Source organism: Eutrigla gurnardus, assembly GCF_963514095.1.
Source record: "Eutrigla gurnardus genome assembly, chromosome: 11".
Classification (NCBI taxonomy): domain Eukaryota; kingdom Metazoa; phylum Chordata; class Actinopteri; order Perciformes; family Triglidae; genus Eutrigla; species Eutrigla gurnardus.
Genome location: NC_139925.1, coordinates 9,348,430 through 9,366,359, shown reverse-complemented (window position 1 = coordinate 9,366,359; position 17,930 = coordinate 9,348,430). Strand labels below are relative to the sequence as shown.

At 46.1% G+C, this 17,930-nt stretch overlaps 3 protein-coding genes across 5 annotated transcripts in view; 1 reads left to right on the top strand and 2 right to left on the bottom strand.

The window, feature by feature from the left end:
• Positions 1-6,823, bottom strand: part of antxr1d (ANTXR cell adhesion molecule 1d) — a 19,000-nt gene extending 12,177 nt beyond the window's left edge. The window contains exons 1-9 of one of the 2 annotated variants that reach the window (XM_084020558.1): positions 6,446-6,823; positions 2,480-2,551; positions 2,335-2,406; positions 2,154-2,235; positions 1,748-1,778; positions 1,593-1,666; positions 1,047-1,115; positions 886-966; positions 737-797 (exon numbers count right to left, since the gene is read on the bottom strand). In XM_084020558.1, the coding sequence (XP_083876684.1) occupies positions 737-797; positions 886-966; positions 1,047-1,115; positions 1,593-1,666; positions 1,748-1,778; positions 2,154-2,235; positions 2,335-2,406; positions 2,480-2,551; positions 6,446-6,609 (706 nt within the window). In that variant the 5' untranslated portion in view covers positions 6,610-6,823. The remainder of the gene's footprint in view (positions 1-736; positions 798-885; positions 967-1,046; positions 1,116-1,592; positions 1,667-1,747; positions 1,779-2,153; positions 2,236-2,334; positions 2,407-2,479; positions 2,552-6,445) is intronic. The other variant, XM_084020559.1, reaches the window with a different exon arrangement.
• gdf10a (growth differentiation factor 10a) lies at positions 4,838-17,930 on the bottom strand. Of its 2 annotated transcripts, XM_084020562.1 has the most exons (4): positions 17,307-17,930; positions 14,873-15,981; positions 14,542-14,771; positions 4,838-4,847 (listed from the first exon to the last, which is right to left on the bottom strand). In XM_084020562.1, the coding sequence occupies exons 1-3, from the start codon at positions 17,569-17,571 to the stop codon at positions 14,580-14,582; spliced, it is 1,566 nt and encodes a 521-aa protein (XP_083876688.1). In that variant the 5' UTR covers positions 17,572-17,930; the 3' UTR covers positions 4,838-4,847; positions 14,542-14,579. The 2 variants fall into 2 exon arrangements, with proteins under 2 accessions (XP_083876688.1, XP_083876687.1); XM_084020561.1 differs by lacking the exon at positions 4,838-4,847 and having other exon boundaries at positions 13,639-14,771.
• On the top strand, positions 8,104-11,590 carry znf488 (zinc finger protein 488). The gene is made up of 4 exons (XM_084021262.1): positions 8,104-8,235; positions 8,886-9,109; positions 9,313-9,541; positions 9,724-11,590. The coding sequence occupies exons 2-4, from the start codon at positions 8,894-8,896 to the stop codon at positions 10,737-10,739; spliced, it is 1,461 nt and encodes a 486-aa protein (XP_083877388.1). The 5' UTR covers positions 8,104-8,235; positions 8,886-8,893; the 3' UTR covers positions 10,740-11,590.

Genomic DNA, 17,930 nt, shown 5'->3' with positions numbered 1-17,930 from the left:
TCGCTGAGTTCACTGACCATTAAGCTGTTCATCAATCGAATAATAAATGAGGCTGTTGGAGGATATTTGGGCACACGACGAGTGACACATGGACCGGAGAATGTAATTATCACATAGTGACCACTGTTATACTTTATTGTTCCTTCCTAATTTTTTAAATTTCAAACATTTTCAGCACGCTATAAAATCCTTTCCCCTCCCCTCATTTCCCCTCTACGTATCCTTTGTCGTCCTTCATATCCCTTAATGGACGCTAATCTCCCTTGGTTGTCCTGGTAGCAGCGCTGCAAATGCACTCTCTTAAGTGATTCCTAATAAGGTCATGTCAAAGCTCATCCATCCTGCTGGCTCTCTCTCACCGTCTCCATGTTTCTTACTTCCTGAAAAGGAGCTGGACGCGGACGAAGAGGCGAGGAGGAGGAGGAGGAGGACGGGATCCAAACGGCCATTTAACATATACGATGTGGCAAACTAGGCCAGAGAAGCAGCCATGCTTAAAGATTCACGGCTAATTCCTCTGACCAACACCCGTGCACCCCCCCACTCCTCGGTGCACACACGCTGTGCCGAGGCGGCTATGCTAATTTCCCCCGGCCGTGAATGACAATACGCTCCGTGTCACGCCGCGGTCATAAGCGTCCATGCGATTACTCAACCTCATGTTCCACTCCAGAGGCTCTGCATGACTGTCATCTGACACAAGGAGGGGAAACCCTTTGCACCTCACACCCCTTACCTCCTGCACACACGCTGGACGGCTCTGCCGCCAGGATCTCGATGCAGGACTTCTTGATGATCTGAGAGATCAGACAAAAGAAAAAAGAATAAAAAACAGTCACAACACAACGTAATGAGTGTGTACGTGTGTTATGTGACGTATCTTACCGAGTCAATGATTCCCCTCAGGGCTTGAAAGCCTCCCCACACAGGAAACACGTGTTCCACAGTGTCTGCAATCGTTGCAAGCTAGAACAACAAACAGATACACAAAGTATTGTATTTGTCTTTTTATGCACCAATCTTCAGTATCCTTCTGTGGATCCTACCTGGGTCTGGTTGAATTCTTTGACCCCTACACAGTAAACGATGGCTCCCATAGACCTGGCCCTCTGTGCCTGCAAAAATAGAACAAATAAACCAAAAATGCAGTGCGCTTTAAAGACTCTCCTAGGCTTATGGAGCCAAATAAATCACCCCAAAAAAAAAACACTCTCAGTCCACACAGTCTAAATGAGCAACAGTATGTACATTAGCTCGGAGGAAGCACAGTCATATTTGTTAAATTAGATTTGAAAGGAATCTAACGAAGAGCACTTGACAGAAGCTAAAAACATCTACAGGGATTAGTGAGCTTTTACCACGTGTGTTCAATGTGGTTGTGTGGGCTAAACGAAGCTAATTACTGGCAATAAAGTACTAATTGTTGACTCTTTAAAGTTTCAAAAAAACTTGAAATGACTTGACCTGAACCTAACAAATAGAATAAAATGGACACAGTAACAAGTCCCATTCCTGTGCCAATAGAAGTGACTCTAAAACCTTTTTTTCATCAAGTGTCTAACCGTCTCAAACCCCTCTTACCTTACTCTTACCTCTCGCTGAGCCGTGTCAAACTGCCACTCGTTCAGTTCTCCGTCCGTCAGAGCGATGATGACGCTGGCTGTCCCTGCAGGACACAAAACCTTCATGTTCTCTGAAACAATGCACTGAATGTAGGCTAATGTCATGAGCATAATCCAGCACTTACCCTGCCTCTCTTGATATATCTGCGCATTAGCCTGCAGATGAAAAGAAATAAAACGAACACGGTTTCAGACGTTATGATAGCATGCACTGGTTTAAAACATGTTGATTTGTGACTCCCATCAAAGCCCACCTTCAACGTGGTAGAGAGGTCTAATCAGTGAGAACAACTGCACTAGATGTGGAAGTGTGTTATCATGCTTTATTTGGCAAAGCATCGCTTGAATATAAATACTAAAAGCTCAGCAGTTTCAAGAAGCAGCAAGTCATTCGTGCTCCAAGCCACTCCTCATACTAATTCCATTCATACTCCATTTAATCCTCGGTGGATATATTCCAGAGTACATTCTCGTAGTGATAATCAAAACTAGTGTGATTAAGGCTGGTGTGGCCTGCAGCTTCATCCTTACCATCTCCAGGCCTAAGTTCATAAACGTGTCTCCTCCAGGTATAACTGTTCTCAGAGATGTTAAGCCCTTTGTGATGGCCTCCCTGTAGGGAAGACGAGGAGTGGAGATGATCACAACGAGAAAGGACATGTTTTAACACTAGAACAGTGGGGAAACGGTGACAGTTGAGGTGTGGGTTTACCTGTTCTCAGTCAGTTTCATGATGATGTTTCCTCGCGTGGAGAAGACGATGAAGGACATTCGCAGCATGGGGCTGCAAACACATACGTTTTGTATTAAGATAGGAAAAACAAGACAAATTCATGAATGACTAACGCTGCTTGTACCTGATGAACTTCTCTGCCAGCTGCTCGACAAAGGAGTAAATCTCTATCCAGTGATGCTTCACACTTCCAGACCTGAAAAACAACAAGAACACAAGCTTGTAAGGAAAAGAATGTGATGTTGCCACAGACGACCAATGAGCTAATACTATTCTACTGAACTGAGCAGGATGACTGAGGTTCGTGGCCAGCTCTCACAGGAAGTTTGGGATTATTCACACAAAAATGTTATTCTTTTGTCTGATAAATAATAAACATAGCTGACAGTGATACTTTGGCAGTTTTTATAGTCTGTCCACCATTTTGGTGCAGATTATCTCAACATTTTTGAGATGGATTGACATGAAATTTGGTGCAGACATGCATGGTCCCCAGAGGATGAAACCTAAAGACTCCTGACTTTTGATTTATTTCCAACATGAGTTCAACTTTTGTTGTTTCTCCTCGACTTTTGGACTGCCATGTAATTCATGGTCCCCACAGGAAGAACTGTATGAACTCTAGGATTGAGCGCCATCGTTGGGTCAAAGTTTTAATTTGTCGAAATATTAGATTTATGTCCAATCGCTCTAAAACTAAGGACAATCTTCAACTATAGTCTTGTATTCAGTAACATATTCCACATTCGTATGGAGAATCTGTAGGCAACAGGACATGTTTGGAAGTGTTATGGTTTCCATATGGTTTTTCATTCATAGTCCAAGTTGACCAATCGCAGTTGAGCAATCTTTGGTTGAATGCCAGTAAACGAACATTAGCTTGTAAACTGGCCACTTGTGAAACAATCTGGTCATACATGTCATCTCTACTTCAACTCCAGTCCCACATCTCAGGTTGTTAATCGAACTGTAAACAATGAACAGCACAGGAAAAGGAAGTCTCGGGCTGGATATCCGCTGGCTACGCTTGAATCCCACAATTGAAGCCCCTCGTCCCCAGCTGGCATGGCAGTAGACTCGGTTACGACAAAATTAGGCAAAACCATAACTAATACCATATCTATATCCTCATACATTTCACACACAATTCTGAAAATACAAACTCATGGGATGCGACTCAAAGGTAGTGTAGGTTTTGAAGAATGCGTACGAATATGTAAAAAACGACTGTAAGAGTTTATCTTCTCCACATTTCCAGGACAATCCTCTGGCCACTCAGTCACATTCCATTAGTTGGGACTGTAACCTGTGAGCGGTGAGAGCTGCTGGTTAGCCTGCTGCATGCTGCTGTGTACATGACAGTGGCCTTAATGAAGCCCAGTCCCAGGGGGCTGCTAATGGGGGCTAATTGCTGCTGGGCCAGAGGGTTGAGGTTAGACAGGGACAGATGTAGCAGGCTGCCTCTAGCAGGGACCATGTACCAGGCAGCTGGCCTGTGTGTGTGTGTGTGTGTGTGTGTGCATGCATAGTATGTGTTTATGTGATTGCACGTGACTGTGAGCGGGAACAGATGGTCCCAGTGAGCAGAGCCGGTCTAACAACAGGTTGGCCGTCCGCAGAGTGAAAAAGGCTGCGACGTGAACAGCGGGGGGGAAATGTGTGTGTGAGGGTCTGATTGTATAGACTGTATGTGGCGAGTGTCTTTTGAAGGATGCAACAACAAACGGCAAAAGGCAGGGATGTGTGTGTGTGTGTGTGTGTGTGTGTGTGTGTGTGTGTGTGTGTGTGTGTGTGTGTGTGTGTGTGTGTGTGTGTGTGTGTGTGTAACAGGGCCATAAACAGAGTGACAGTCTAAGAGCTTCACATTTAACCAGTCGCTTCCTGCTGCACTTATCCTTTCCCCTGGGAGGGAGGGCATGATAAAAGCCCTGATCCAGGAGGTCTCCTTTAACTTATGTTAATCTGAGGAGTCACACAGTTTACGGATACACGTCCACAAGAAAAAGTTCATCTCCAAACCAGTGTGAAGGACAGAAAACACGTCTCTAAAGTATCCTTTTCATCAACCTGAGAGAGTCTGAATCACAGAGGAGGGGTTGACCTTATTAGCAGTATTAGTCTGTGCGGAAATTATTAATTATCGCTGTTTTCCCTCAGTTTTATATCTTTGGACTTTTGTTAAGATAAAACAAGCAATTTGGAGACATTTAATTATTTTCTGATATTTCTTGGAATTAATTAATCAGAAAAAATTAGATATTTATCACTTATAAAAACAATCCGTTAGACAGCGAGTGAATTTAATTGCTTTTGAATAATGCACTGGGAAAGTTCTCATCCTTAATAATAATAATAGAAATTCAAAGTCAGTTCCTGTACTGTAAACACACTTTCATTCAAATACCTGCCATCATCCAACCCATTTAGCAGTTAGTTCTTTCCCTTCCTACATTCCTCAGTTTGCATTGTATTAGTGCAGGATCTCCTTTAGTCTTGGATCAGTGAGAACAGAATCTCTGCTCAGAACTCAGCCATAAAGCACAACACCTATTATTCTATTTGCGGGCAACCAGAGAGGAAAAATGCAGCCGGGTATTTGATGGAGGTCAGACGTGGAGTGTAGGAATGTTTTCTAATGCTCATTCTGTGTGTTGGGATGCTTCCAGTGGAGGACACACACACATTCTCTACCCAGCATGCCTTGTAACCTTCCGGACGGTGATGCCAAAGCCAAACAGTGAAGAGGTGAAGATCAGTTTGGACACGTAAATTATTTTTTACTCCGTTCTCGATTACTGAAGATTACGTCACTGTGTGGCATTTAAGATCTGAAAAGTACCATCTCGGGGGGGGGGTAGACGCTTCCTGAAGGCTTGCTGAAGCATGCAGGTCCAGACAGTCAAACAAACAGAGGCATGCCAGAAGCTTGGCCATGCGTGGCGTGCCAACGCTCCCCGGGCTCTTCTGAAACTTTTTGGAAGCAAAGGGTAAAGACCGAAGAGCAGCTGACAGATGTTCGAAAGATCATCAAATGTGTCTGAACCACGGGGGAATGTCAGTCAACGTGTCCGTTTTACAGACGTGCACATAGGGCATCTGAGAACACACAGTTTATAAACCGTTACCTCACCTTATTCCCAAATGTTACACACGTGTACCACAGTGTTTAACAGCCTCACCACTAAATCACTGCTCTGTCATTCTCTTGACGTCATAACAGTCTTCTTTGACACAAATTCAACTATATTCGTTTGTTGTCATTCTTTCTCTCTCTGCTCTCTTAGCGTGTTGTGACATGCCTGATTGTTGTGTCTGCAGACCTGATCTCACCTTGCAACCTGAGCCCAGATATGACAATTATAATGCCTGAGCGGCTATGAAGAGAAGCACAGGCTGGCTGCAGAGAGATGACTGGTGAGTCAGGCGTGTCGGGACCAAAGCGTTAACAATAAAACATCCTCAATGACGTGTAGCCTGAGAAATCTCTAATAAGTAAGTGTGTTTGGCTGTGATGTGGCCTAATGTGCACGGATACCATTTGTGCCACCATAAAAGTCCATTTAGGTCCAGGTGGTAAAGTGTTAAAAATGGTGTAATTAGTTGATTAGAAACAGGACAATGGGAGTGATCAGGATCAGGTCTCTGATTTAAATCTGGATGGGGTCCTTTGTCTTTGAAGCAGTAACAAGTAGTGTATTACCATCGGTGACGTCATTCGGTCAAACTTTGGAAAAACATGCCCCAGAAAGTAGTGCCAATAGGTATTTTCTGATGTTTGCCTCAACACTTTTAACCGGACCGAAAGAAAAGAAAATCATCCCCTCTGTTCTTACTTCTAAATGCAAATCTGTGAATCTGTGCGAACAACCAGACACCGACATCTTACTGAGAATGATACAAAGAAAACTTAAAAAGCAGGACCGAATCTCGAAGCTCCAACTTGGAGTTGACTTTTCTTCAGCAGCGTTCAGCAACAACAGACCGAGTCGGGCTGACGCGCTGCGCGTTTCCACACGGCTGCATGGCGGTCGCATGGCGATGCGCAGCGATGAGAAAGTAACAAAGCCGTAAATAATGTCGGGACACTCACTTGTCCAGGACAAAATAGAGGTCGAAGGCGCCCTGACAGGACCTCTCCTCCTCCTCCGCCTCCTCCTGTTGCTCTTCCTGCAGCTCCCCTTTCACAGACACGCCGAGGAAGAAAATTCCCAGCAAAGCCAGGGCGACGAACATGCGAGTCTGCGTCCTCGCCATCTTTCCCGGTTACTGTTGACTACTCCGACACTGTGGCAGATAAAGACCTTCACATTTTCTCTCATCGTCCGCTTCTCGATCGATGGCGTGCGCGTAAACGCGTCGTTTCCCCGGCGTCCAGGCTCGTCCGCGTTGAGTGTTTTCAGCCTTAAAGACGTCCTGTTCGGTTGGAGCCGGCCTCTCCAAGTCTTCTCCCTCAGCTGAGAGGGGAAAGAGAGGAGTGGAGCAGGCAGGATGGAGAGGAGCGACACCCGAGGAGAGATACAAAACTCCACTTTTGCACAGGAAAAAAATAAAAAAATAAATAGTGAGATATGTGTCTGGGTGGGAGCACACAAAAGAAGTTTGGGAATGAGGAAAAATCAAGTCCAAGAATAGGTTTAGTTTTGGTTTGAGGACCAGAAATATGCAAAGTTTCTCCTCAATACTTTATATTCATTATTTATCTTTTTAAACAAGCAGGGTGTTTTTTTTTTAGTGTGGCCTCTGATTTAATGCAATTTAATCCATCATTTTGCGTCTCATTTGGTGCGTTGGCTCTGTTTCACCCTCAAATGAAAACTGCAAAGACAATAAAAATGATGGGCCTGAATCCAAATCGATCCATTACAGGATGTGACGCTGTAGTCAACAAACTACACAAACACAATGTAATGTGATAGGATATTAAAATGAGAGGAATGATGTATATCACTGTTCCTCAGCCTATAGCTGAGACAGTTAGAAGCTTCATCCCCACTGAAGGTTTTTTTATGTGTTCCCGCTTTCTCATTACAGGAAGTTGGCTCGCTTACCACGAGGACATTTACCCAAATCAAAGCTGTGATGCAGAATAATCCATTAAATGCTCATTAGAGAGAAACATTTGGTTTATGAATAATGCATTTTGCCCGTTGGCAAACCCAGAACACCCTGCATAATGTCATGTAATAGTGGGCAATTTTACAATTTACAATTGCCCACATTAGCCAGCAACCGTGTTGGACTTATTGTTTCCAGAAACGTGACCAACAATTGTCTCTGAATCCCACATAGCGTGTGTGGACGATATAGTCTGAACATCACAAAAGCACAATTAGTGGAGGACAAGAAGATACTTCCATGCACATTATAATGATGTCTATCTGACTAACTGGTACAGGCGCTGGTGGTCTTGTTCCGCCTATAAACTGATGGTTTTCATTTTGGCGCAAACTGTGCAAATGATGCGCAGTGCAGAGCATCCTATTCCAAACGTTTGCACACCACCTAAAAGGTGAACATGTGATCCATCCACATGATAATAAAGACCCCATCATGAGTATTTACTCACTAGCACCAATGTCTCTTTTCTTCACAGGAACGACTGGAGCTAAATCAGACAGGGCAGGATCTGCCAAGGGACTCAATTCAAGGCGTGCGTGCGCGTGAGCGCGCGGGCGTGTTTATATCAATGCGCCACGCTTCAGCGCGCTCTCTGGAGGGGATAAGTGGGAGAGGGAGAGGAGAGGGACGACAGTACGGAGGAAGACTCGGTCGGATAAGTAGCTCGTCGCTCAGAACCGGGAGGGCATCGTTACCGAGGTTACCGAGGACCACCTGCATCCCGCTGCCTCGCGGCACAAACAGCCCCCTCGTGTCCAGCGGGTGAGTTCACATGCGACAACACTTCTCTTGTTTTTCCTCACAGGGATACGATATTTCTCTTATATGTCATTTTTCAGGAACCACTTTGGCACCAGATCATTCTGTTATGATGCTGCGTCAATGACAACGTTAAAAAACAGATTATTGACCTGAGATGGAAGAAAGGAAATAGTTACTTCATCTTCCTGCGTTAAAGATGTTGTTGGTAAATCAGGCAAAAAGCATTAGAGAACTTCTCCATCGCCCAGAGGAGGCAGTTGGGCTTCACGGCAGATGGGGAGACAAAAGGAGAAACCGAGTGAAAAACTGAGACAAAGGATGTTAGAAATCATTTTTGCATCGACACCGGCTGCCTCAGATTCACAATTACGACGCGTAATTTTAGCAAAAAAACATTAAACACTGTTTTTTTAAATTTATTTTCACCAGTAGTCTATCCAGCGTGGAGCATCTGAATCCAAATCAGCAGACCGGCACAACCTGTATTATATTTCACATAACCACTGTCTTTTTTTAGTCATATCCTATTAAAACACTAAGTTCGGCATCGTAATTCGACCTTCCATCTCGATGAACGACTCCAAACCGTCTCCAACCCGCATCGTTGAGCCGCTCATGAACTAACGACATGCCGTTGTGATTGATTCCAGTTGTAACGATGGATCACACTTTCCTGCCTCGGTCCATCTGGACCGGTGACACCAAATACCTGCAGCATCCAGCGGACCTCTACACCAGCAGCGTGGTGGTTACGCGCAGCATCCCCGCGGGCACGTGCTTCGGTCCATGTGTGCTCCACAACACTTTCTACGACACCATCGCCTTCATCGCGCAGAAATCCTGCGACAAGAGAACGAAATCCTACGTGTTCAGGGTGAGTTATTTATTATTATTGACTTATTATTTATTATATCAAACAATGTGATTTATCTGGTGGTGAAGCTGCTGTCTTGGGTTTCACATTAAAGGAGACTAATGTAAAAAAACATCGATTGCTCCTGCTGATTAACAGTTTTCACTTTATTTAAAAACATATTGTTTGGAACCGATTGAAATGTCAATGCTTCCTGTCACCAGTTGGACCCCGAGGCCATGCGTAATTCTGCGCTCGTGCTCTCCTGGCTGCGGCTCGTGCAGGCCGCGCGCAACGGAGAAGAGCAGAACACGGAGGCTTTTCTGAAAGCGGGTCAGCTGTATGTGCGGACCATCCGGGACATCCGGCAGGAGGAAGAGCTGCTGGTGTGGTACGACCCGGAGCTGTCTCACCTGCTGGGCTTCACAGACATGAGCAGAGGGTCGAGTGAAGGTGAGGAAGAGGATCGGGATCCATCACTGGACATGGCCATTACATAAAAAGCACCTGTTATTACAGATTGAGCATTTTCTTGCAGAATAAACCATAATATTTGAGTTCTATGAGGATGTAAATTTGATTTAATAGTATGTTATATATGGATGTATCTGTAATCAATTTTTCTTCTCTTTCAGAGTTAAAATGCGGAAGATGTAACCAGGTCTTTAAGAATGAGTATCCATTCCTGGCTCACTGCCGTTTCCTGTGTACTCAAGTAAAGACCGACGCCTGGAGCCGCGAGATCTACGAGCACAAGCATGTGGAAATCAAGAAGCAACGCCGAGTGACCGATTTCCACAACATCGCAAGAGATTTGGAACACAAAAAACCTGGAAACAACGAGGACGCGGAGATTTCATCCAAGAGAAGGAAATACGAGGACAGCCTTTATCCCAAGGGGCGGAAAACGGTTCTGTTGGAGAAAACGAACATTTCCAACGATGACAATATTACGCCGCTGATTAAAGGCTACGACCAGGCAGCCGGAGACGCGTCTCCCTCTGCGGGGAAGGTGAAAGCCAAACCGGATCATTTGGGATGTAAGAACGACGCGTTTACGCACGACCGGGATGCGGGGGAGAGCTCCGGCGTGCGCTCAAGCAGCAGCAGTGCATTTTCCCTGGTCGTGTCCGGCAGTCACGGCGAGCAGAAAAGCGCTTTCTGTAAACCCAGTAAAAGAACTTCCCCTCTTGACCCCGAAGCGCATCTCAGCGGCGCCCCCTCCGGCCGCCTAGAGGACATGAGCGACGCCTTCGCGTCCAGGACTGTCGTGGGATACAACAACCTCATGCTGGGCGGTGACGTACAGACTGTTCCGTCCCCGGTTGCGTTAAACAACGCTTTCCATTACGCGCCGGAGCACTGGTCCCGGAGCGTCGGCGTCCAGCTGCAGACCGCGTCCTCCCTCACGGTCCTCCCGCCGACCTTCACCTCGTTCGGCGTGTCGGTGCAGAACTGGTGCGCCAAATGCAACCTGTCCTTCCGCATGACCTCCGACCTCGTCTTCCACATGCGCTCCCACCACAAGAAGGAGTTCGCGGCGGAGTCGCACGTGAGGAGGAGGAGGGAGGAGAAACTCACCTGCCCGATCTGCCACGAGTACTTCCGGGAGCGGCACCACCTGTCCAGACACATGACTTCCCACAACTGAGACAAGAATGGACACTTTTATTTATTTCCCCCCAAATTCTGCTCGTATTTAAAAACATGTTTAGACTCCAGATTCACGACGAGACCGTGGTGTAGTAGTGAATGTAGGGTAGCAGTAAACGGACACACGTGGCCATCACAGCATGTCCACTAGATGACGATAGAGGTACGTGTAAGCTGATCTCACAGCAGTGTGTTTCGTCTGTCTGTGTGTTAGGTTGATGATTATTTTGTGCCTTATGGAACTCAGGAGGGAAGAAAGAGGAGGAATCTCGAGGGCAGCTCATGATTGTCGGACGTATCTCGACGAGATCCTCTTATTCATCAGCTTTTCTCTGCTCTTGGTTTGTACAAGAGGTGTGGATCGAGTGTGTTTGCACATTCGTTTTCGAATCTAAAATGATGAAAATGAAACAAGACGCGTCGAGTGTTTTGTTCCACCGTCGTGTTGGGCGTGAGGTTTTTGTCTGTTCCAACAGGCGGCGACTGAGACCAACTTTTCTCTTTCAGTTTAATGAAAATGTATCATTTATCAGGCTGTCCTGGATGATCCCAGTGTGCTTTATAGAAAGCAAGAATAGTGTATGAACTGGAGGGGGTTTATCTTTCATAAATGAAGATGCATCAGCTCAATATTGTGTCATTTGAGATGTTCCAGCAAACATCTCAGGAGGCGAAAGCAGCAGATTTCCAGGCTGCCGGTCAAAACATTAAATCAAGTTTAAAAAGCATCATGATATTCTTTCGCTTTCAGACCTGGATGGAGTCCACACGAGCCTTTTGATTTCTGTGATTCCATGTTTCTCCACCCACAGCGAGCCGCTTACGTCCCATTCAGGTCTGGCTGCCGACAGACGGACATAAATAGCCGTCTCTGTTGCAGGTAAATGAGGCGGCAAGAAGGCATGAAGTTCATGGGAAAGTCAAGCCTCGACCCTGCTCGCTCGCTCTGTGTAACGTAAGCAGGGATGTGAACCCGCCCCACGCTGCTGATCTACTTTTGTTTGAGTAACGGGGTTTATCCTCCAGTTTCTTCAAGATGATGACGTTCATGAAAAACACCCTGCAAAAATCGTAAAAACACTTAAACGTCATCATATTTCACTGACTTTCAAAACCTCATTTATCTTAAGCACAAATAATATTGACTTATTGGCTGAATAAAAGTTCTAAAGGTGGAAACTAAAAGTATATATTTTTTTACACTTTCAGGAGCATGATTAAATGGGCGATTAAGAGTCACCATTAATTCTTTGTCCTAATGACCACAACAATTAGTCCTCTGAGCTCAGTCACCATGTGAGGAAAGAGCCGTTTGAGCTCAGACACAGAAATTCCTCTGTTCTCTAATAATCACTGTATTGCTCTATTTTTAATTGAACAGTCATCACGTGGAAAAACAAATATTGTTCTTGGTTCCCCGCTCGGTTCTGGCTCCGAGGCATGTTTGGGCTCTGAATGCGAGCCGAGACTACGGCGGTTTTCTCGGCTGGAATTGACCATTGTAAGTACTCTCCTGTGAGCGTGATTGCGGTTGACATGGGGTTCACTTTGTAATAGCAGACTGTGGGTCTGGACTGTAAAAGGGATCAGTCAGGAAATGAGGGGGGGGGAAAAATGAACCTAGATGTGTTCATTACAATTGGGCCAGCCTACTCTGAAGCAAAAACGTCTATTAATATAAATATGATTTATTATAAGCGTCATTACAGCCATCATTGATTTAAATAGAGGTTAGACCTCATAAAGGGTGCATTTGTACAAAAGGGTGTTCAAAATGAAGTGGAAGAGATCATGGATTTATTATTCCAGACATTTCTGGTCATCCTCAAATATGGATCATATCTTTAGGATTGCTTATCATCACATCATCACGTTACAGTTTAAACAGCAGCACTTTGTCAGTGAATGCTCAACGTTTAGCATCGAGCTACAACTTTAAGATGTCTGGTTTGATACACAAGTGTTAACCTTTGGATTTTATTTGAATCCAGGGTGATTTAATGTGTTTTTTTGACACCGATCAACAGGAACAACAACTTCCAAAGACGGTGAATACTTTTAATAGTCTCTAGACAAAGCAATGCAGACGGGAGGGATGGCACCGTTTTAGAGATGATAACAGGTGACTCAATTGCAAGTGGAAAGACTTGGCATAGTCGACTGCAATAAACAGCTCAAGGCCTCAAGCGTGTTCCGCCCTCCTCCACCTCCCCCCCATTTCTCTGTCTTGGAAACAAAATGACTGTCCAGTCTTGAACTTCAGAGCATTCTGTTGTTGCAAACAGATGTGGGTTTGTGTGCCAACTTTTTTCAGGCTCGAGGCAGAACAACCACAGAGTAATGAGTTAATAATCAAAAGGCTCGCTCTGTCGTTTCACTGTCAGTTTGTCGCCACATGGGCCACCTTCTTCCTCCTCCTTCCTCCTCCTTCCTCCTTTTATTAACAAAAGTGACGAGCAGTTGATTAAAAGTGGTTTGAAACAAACTGCGCAAAACATCTGTGTAAGAAAGACCATTGAAGAGAACATCCTGCACTTGGAAAACGTTCCTCTTTTGAATGGAGGCGAAGAAAAAGGGGAAGTGCACCACGTTTTTGAAGTTCAAGTGGCTGACGTCCTAATAGGTGCGTGCCTGCTTCCTCCATCAGCCATTAATCCACGGCAGCTGCATCAGCCACATTATTTGCAGGACAACAGACATCTGAGCCTTTGGTGTGGGGTAATAATGGGTTCAACGGGGCTATCGGTGAGTGGAACCTTCCTGCTTTTGTAGGTTATTTTGGAACAGTGGTGCCCTTTAAGGTTTGTTTTGCCAAAAGAAAAGGTCCCCCTCCCCCTTATAATCAAATGTTATAAGCAGTAATGACCAAGAACAACACAAAGTGTATGAAACAATAATATTCTGCTGTTGGATTAAATTAGTTTTTTATTCTAACATATAGAAGTCTACTTTTTTTCATAATTTAAACAATACACATGTACAAAACAGCATCTCATCTAAAATATAGTAATACATGACCTGGTAACCATGACACATTATTTTTAACCAAGTTTCACATTCAAAATAGAAAAATATTTCTGCTTTCATTATAACATTCTTGAAGTGTTATGAGGGAGCTGGCGGGTGTAAATGAAATCCAGATGCTCTCTACGATCCATTGGATATTCCCTTTTTAAAATAGGCAGAGCAAGAAAGAATGTACAACAACCTTCCATTCTTGCAAACACACGAGCGTCGCATGTATGTACACTGTGGCGTGTGATTCGTTTGAAATGAACAACAGCTGTTAGACGGTATGTACGAATGAAGAAATACGCTTCATAATCTCTGTCGTCTGTGTGTGACTGTGTAAGCTGCCCGATGACACATTGATAAAGTCTTTTATTTATAGCCTTCGTGTCCAAAGAAAACATGAACGCAAAGTCACCGCGAGCTGTTTTGAAAAGCAAGTACATTCTGAGATAAAAGGAAGAAAAAAAAAACGCTTCTGTCCATGAAATCCTCAATATTATCTCGAACACAGAATCCAAACAACCGAGCTGCGTAGACATGTGGAGCCTCGACTTAACAAGTGTGATTCTGTTCCTCTCGCTAAGTCACCAAGACGCCAGACAATGTGTCTCTTCCAGACTTCTGCCGCGGGACAGAAGAGATGGAAGTGATTTCTCTACAGCCTATGTTCCCTTGAGGAATAACGACAGCCAAAGTGACTTTGCTTCTCAGAATCAGGAATCCACTTAACAAACAGAGGTATGGTTCTGTCTCCTTTAGTCCCGTTTACTGTTTCCCTCCATGTCCACCATGCTTTGTCCTCTGCCCCCCCGTTGACCTCCCCTTCCTATCTGCAGGAGCAGGAATGGACGGACATGTTTGGGTAAACCTTGAGTACCGGGTTCCTGGACTCATCCTGGTAGAGCACAGCAAGAGGACTCATCTTCTCTGGGACACAGCAGGGCTCGGGAACCCCGGGGATGATCCCGACGGCGCGGACTATGCTCTGGATGGTGGCGTGGTTCGACGGCCTCGCCACCTTGAGAGGTAGGGAGAGAAAATCAATAAAAAAGGGAAGTTACAGCACACTATTGTTACTCAGTAGAACTTGGTTATGCCTTTAGATGTTTGTACTCCTACCTTGGCCATGGGGAAGCCGCACGTGCCAGCGCAGTAGTAAGCGTCAAAGGCCTTGGGTGCTATCACCCACTCGCTCCAGCCGATGTCGGCAAAATCCACTCGCAGGTTCCTCCTGGAGCATCCTCTGTGCTGGGCGTCTCCCCACTGCCTCCTTCTGGCCTTACGCATCGTTTGTTCATCAAAACTCAGGAGAGGTGACTGAGCGTTAGCGCCCGCCTTGCCCTTTTTCCCATCCTTTCCCTCGTTCCTCCGCTCATGCTTTCGTCCGTCACCGGTGGTCAGCACGGGACTGTCTTTCAGAGTTTTCACGGTCGAGTCGTCGGGTTTGTGCCCTTCTTCATGGTGCGCTCCTCTACCTCGCTCCACTCCTTCGTCCTCCTGGCCCTTTCTCTTCTTTTCTTTCCTTCCTGATTTAGGTTTGAGTGCCAGGTACCAATTGCTCTCCCAAAGGTCGTCCTTCCTGTACCCATCAGGCCTGAAGTCAACCTCAGGCAGCTCATTGTTCTGGATAGGGTCAGAGAGCAGAGCTGCTTCCCTTCTCTCGCGTCCTTTTGACTCCGGCGAGGAGTTAGGCCTGTGAGAGGAATGCAAGGCCTCTCCTCCATCGTTGAGCGGGTCATATCTCTGAAGGCTCGCAGCCACGCTGTTGGGCTCTGCCAAAGCTCGATCATTGGCATACAGCAACAGGTAGGGCAGGCTGACAGCAGGCAGCGCCCCGTCTGGTTTCCTCTGGTACTGTTGCCCTAAGTCCAGTTCCACTGACACCAGGAGATGACCCTTGTCCCGTGCCTCCCTTATGACCTGGGTCACATCTTTCATCTGCCACACCCCTCTCTTGTGGGGGTGGAAGGTCACATTGCATAGGAGTGACCCCATTGACCCAGATCCGGCCTCTGGCCCGGAGGAGACAGAGCGAAGGAGCAGGCTGATGGACGGAGACGGTTGGACGGCTGAGGAGCGACAGGACGGACTTTTGAAGCGTTTACAGAACCAGGGTTTCTGATGAGGGTGCCGATCGTGGAGGAAGTGGAATGTGGCAGAGAGGATGACCTCTGAGTCCTGGAGGGTTGTAAGGTTCAGTTGGTACGCCGTCCTGTACTCGGAGGAGTCTGCAAAAAAGGATCAATCAATCAGTGACAGTCTGTCAGGTGAACAACCTGACAATAAACCATCCCACGGAAACGCAGAAACTGTTCTAACTCAAAGGATGTTGAGCTGACAGGTCTATGTGGGATGAAATATTTAGCATAATTAGATAGGAATTGAACCTTTTAACCTTCTTATTTATCATTTAAGAAGAATGAAACAGAAACAAAGCATTTGGTATCAAATTGCCATGAAAGTGCTCCTGCTTTACAATCTCAAGTGCAACTGTGAAACATCGTTGCTTGTTCTGTTACGGCTGGGAGGCGGCTGCATGCCTTGGTAGGATTTCAGAAGGTGCCCTTAAGAGGAACCAGACTCTGGGGATCTGGCTGGCAGGGGCGGAGGGTGGGGGTGAGCTACATATTCATGATGAACATTAACTTCAACAGCAGAGTTATTGTTCATTGTATAAGAGTTCAGCGGAAGTATGGACTGACTCAAGAGATATACATTACCTCGGATTCAGCCTGCATATGGAAATGCTTACCTCAGTTTCTCTTAAAGCTTTTCCCTTAAGCCTAATACAGCCAGCACTGTCTGCCCAGACACCAAGACAAAAATCAACTGTTTTAACAGATCTTACATTGTTGTGAAAACTCTCTTACATCCCTCCTTGGATTACACTCAGCCTCTGCAGTAAAAATACACACGTGTTATGATATGCCATCCGAGAAGTATGTGGGATATAAATGTCTACGAGTTGTGTTTATAAAAACAGCATCAGACGGGGAGCAGCGACTGCGCTTTAAGCCCTTTGACTCCGGGTCGTGGAGTCACACATGTCCCGTAGCCACAACAGGAACGTGGAAGCCGCGACGGTGACCCCCTTACCGCCGCTGAGGTTTGTCTCTCTGCGTTGAAGCTAGCCCACATTGCTCGCAGAGGGGGGAATCGCGCGCATTCTTGCGCGTATTTGAGCGTCCGTCTGCGGTAATTGATCAGACCGCGCGCAGAATGGGGCACAGCTGCTGCCACAAAACACAGCGGTGCCCACAGCGTCCCGAAATCATTTCAATGCATTCTCAGACTGTTGCAAAACAATCCTACCTATTTAGAGCGTCTGGCCGAGCAATGCAGCCCCAAACTGAGCGCTCGCACTTTTAATATCCATCCGTGGAAAGGATCAGGGGAGCTTTCTGGCTACTGCATTTATTTTTTGCTTTTTGTGTCGGATTACTGGTGCACTAATGGCACAGGCTTTTTTTCTTTTTTTTTTTCCATAATGAACTCTAAATTCTTGCGATATCGATTGCCCACTGAACGCAGCATAATCAATGTCTTCACACACCTTGACTGGCTCTGAAACTCCTCACGGTGTTTCCCTCTCTGAGGCGGTTCTCCCTGTTGTATTTCTCGTACAGTTTGGACATGTGCTGGGAGACCATGTCCTGATCCAGGTCATCTGAGAACGGGTCCGACGGGGGCTGGAGGAAGCTACTGTCCCGTGCGCTACTCCCAGAGCCCCCCTTCACGATCCGAGCTGATGCGGCACCCAGGAAACTGTTCAACATCAACAGGAACAGGTGCGAACAAACCATACCCAGAGCTGCCATGCCTGATACAAATTCTAAATCCACGCGGCGAAACAGTGCATAAAAATGTCCCAAAAAAAACGATCCAAGGTGGAGTTTTAATGAGGCGCCAAAAGAATCCGGGCTAAATAAAGCGCTGTGCGTAAATGTTCCACATCTGCGCTCACTTTTCCGCTCCGCGCTCGGTGTGCCTCGCTCCTCTGTGTCAGACTGTGGGGACGTAAATGCTGAATGGGTTAGTCCGGGCAACAGTTGGAGCTACTTTTACACTTGCGTCTGTGTGACCACCAGAGGCTTGAGGGGGGGTTATACTGGAGCGTTGAGAGGTGCTGACGTATACTCCTGTCAGCCAACGAGGTCTCTGCAGAGCGCACAGCCAG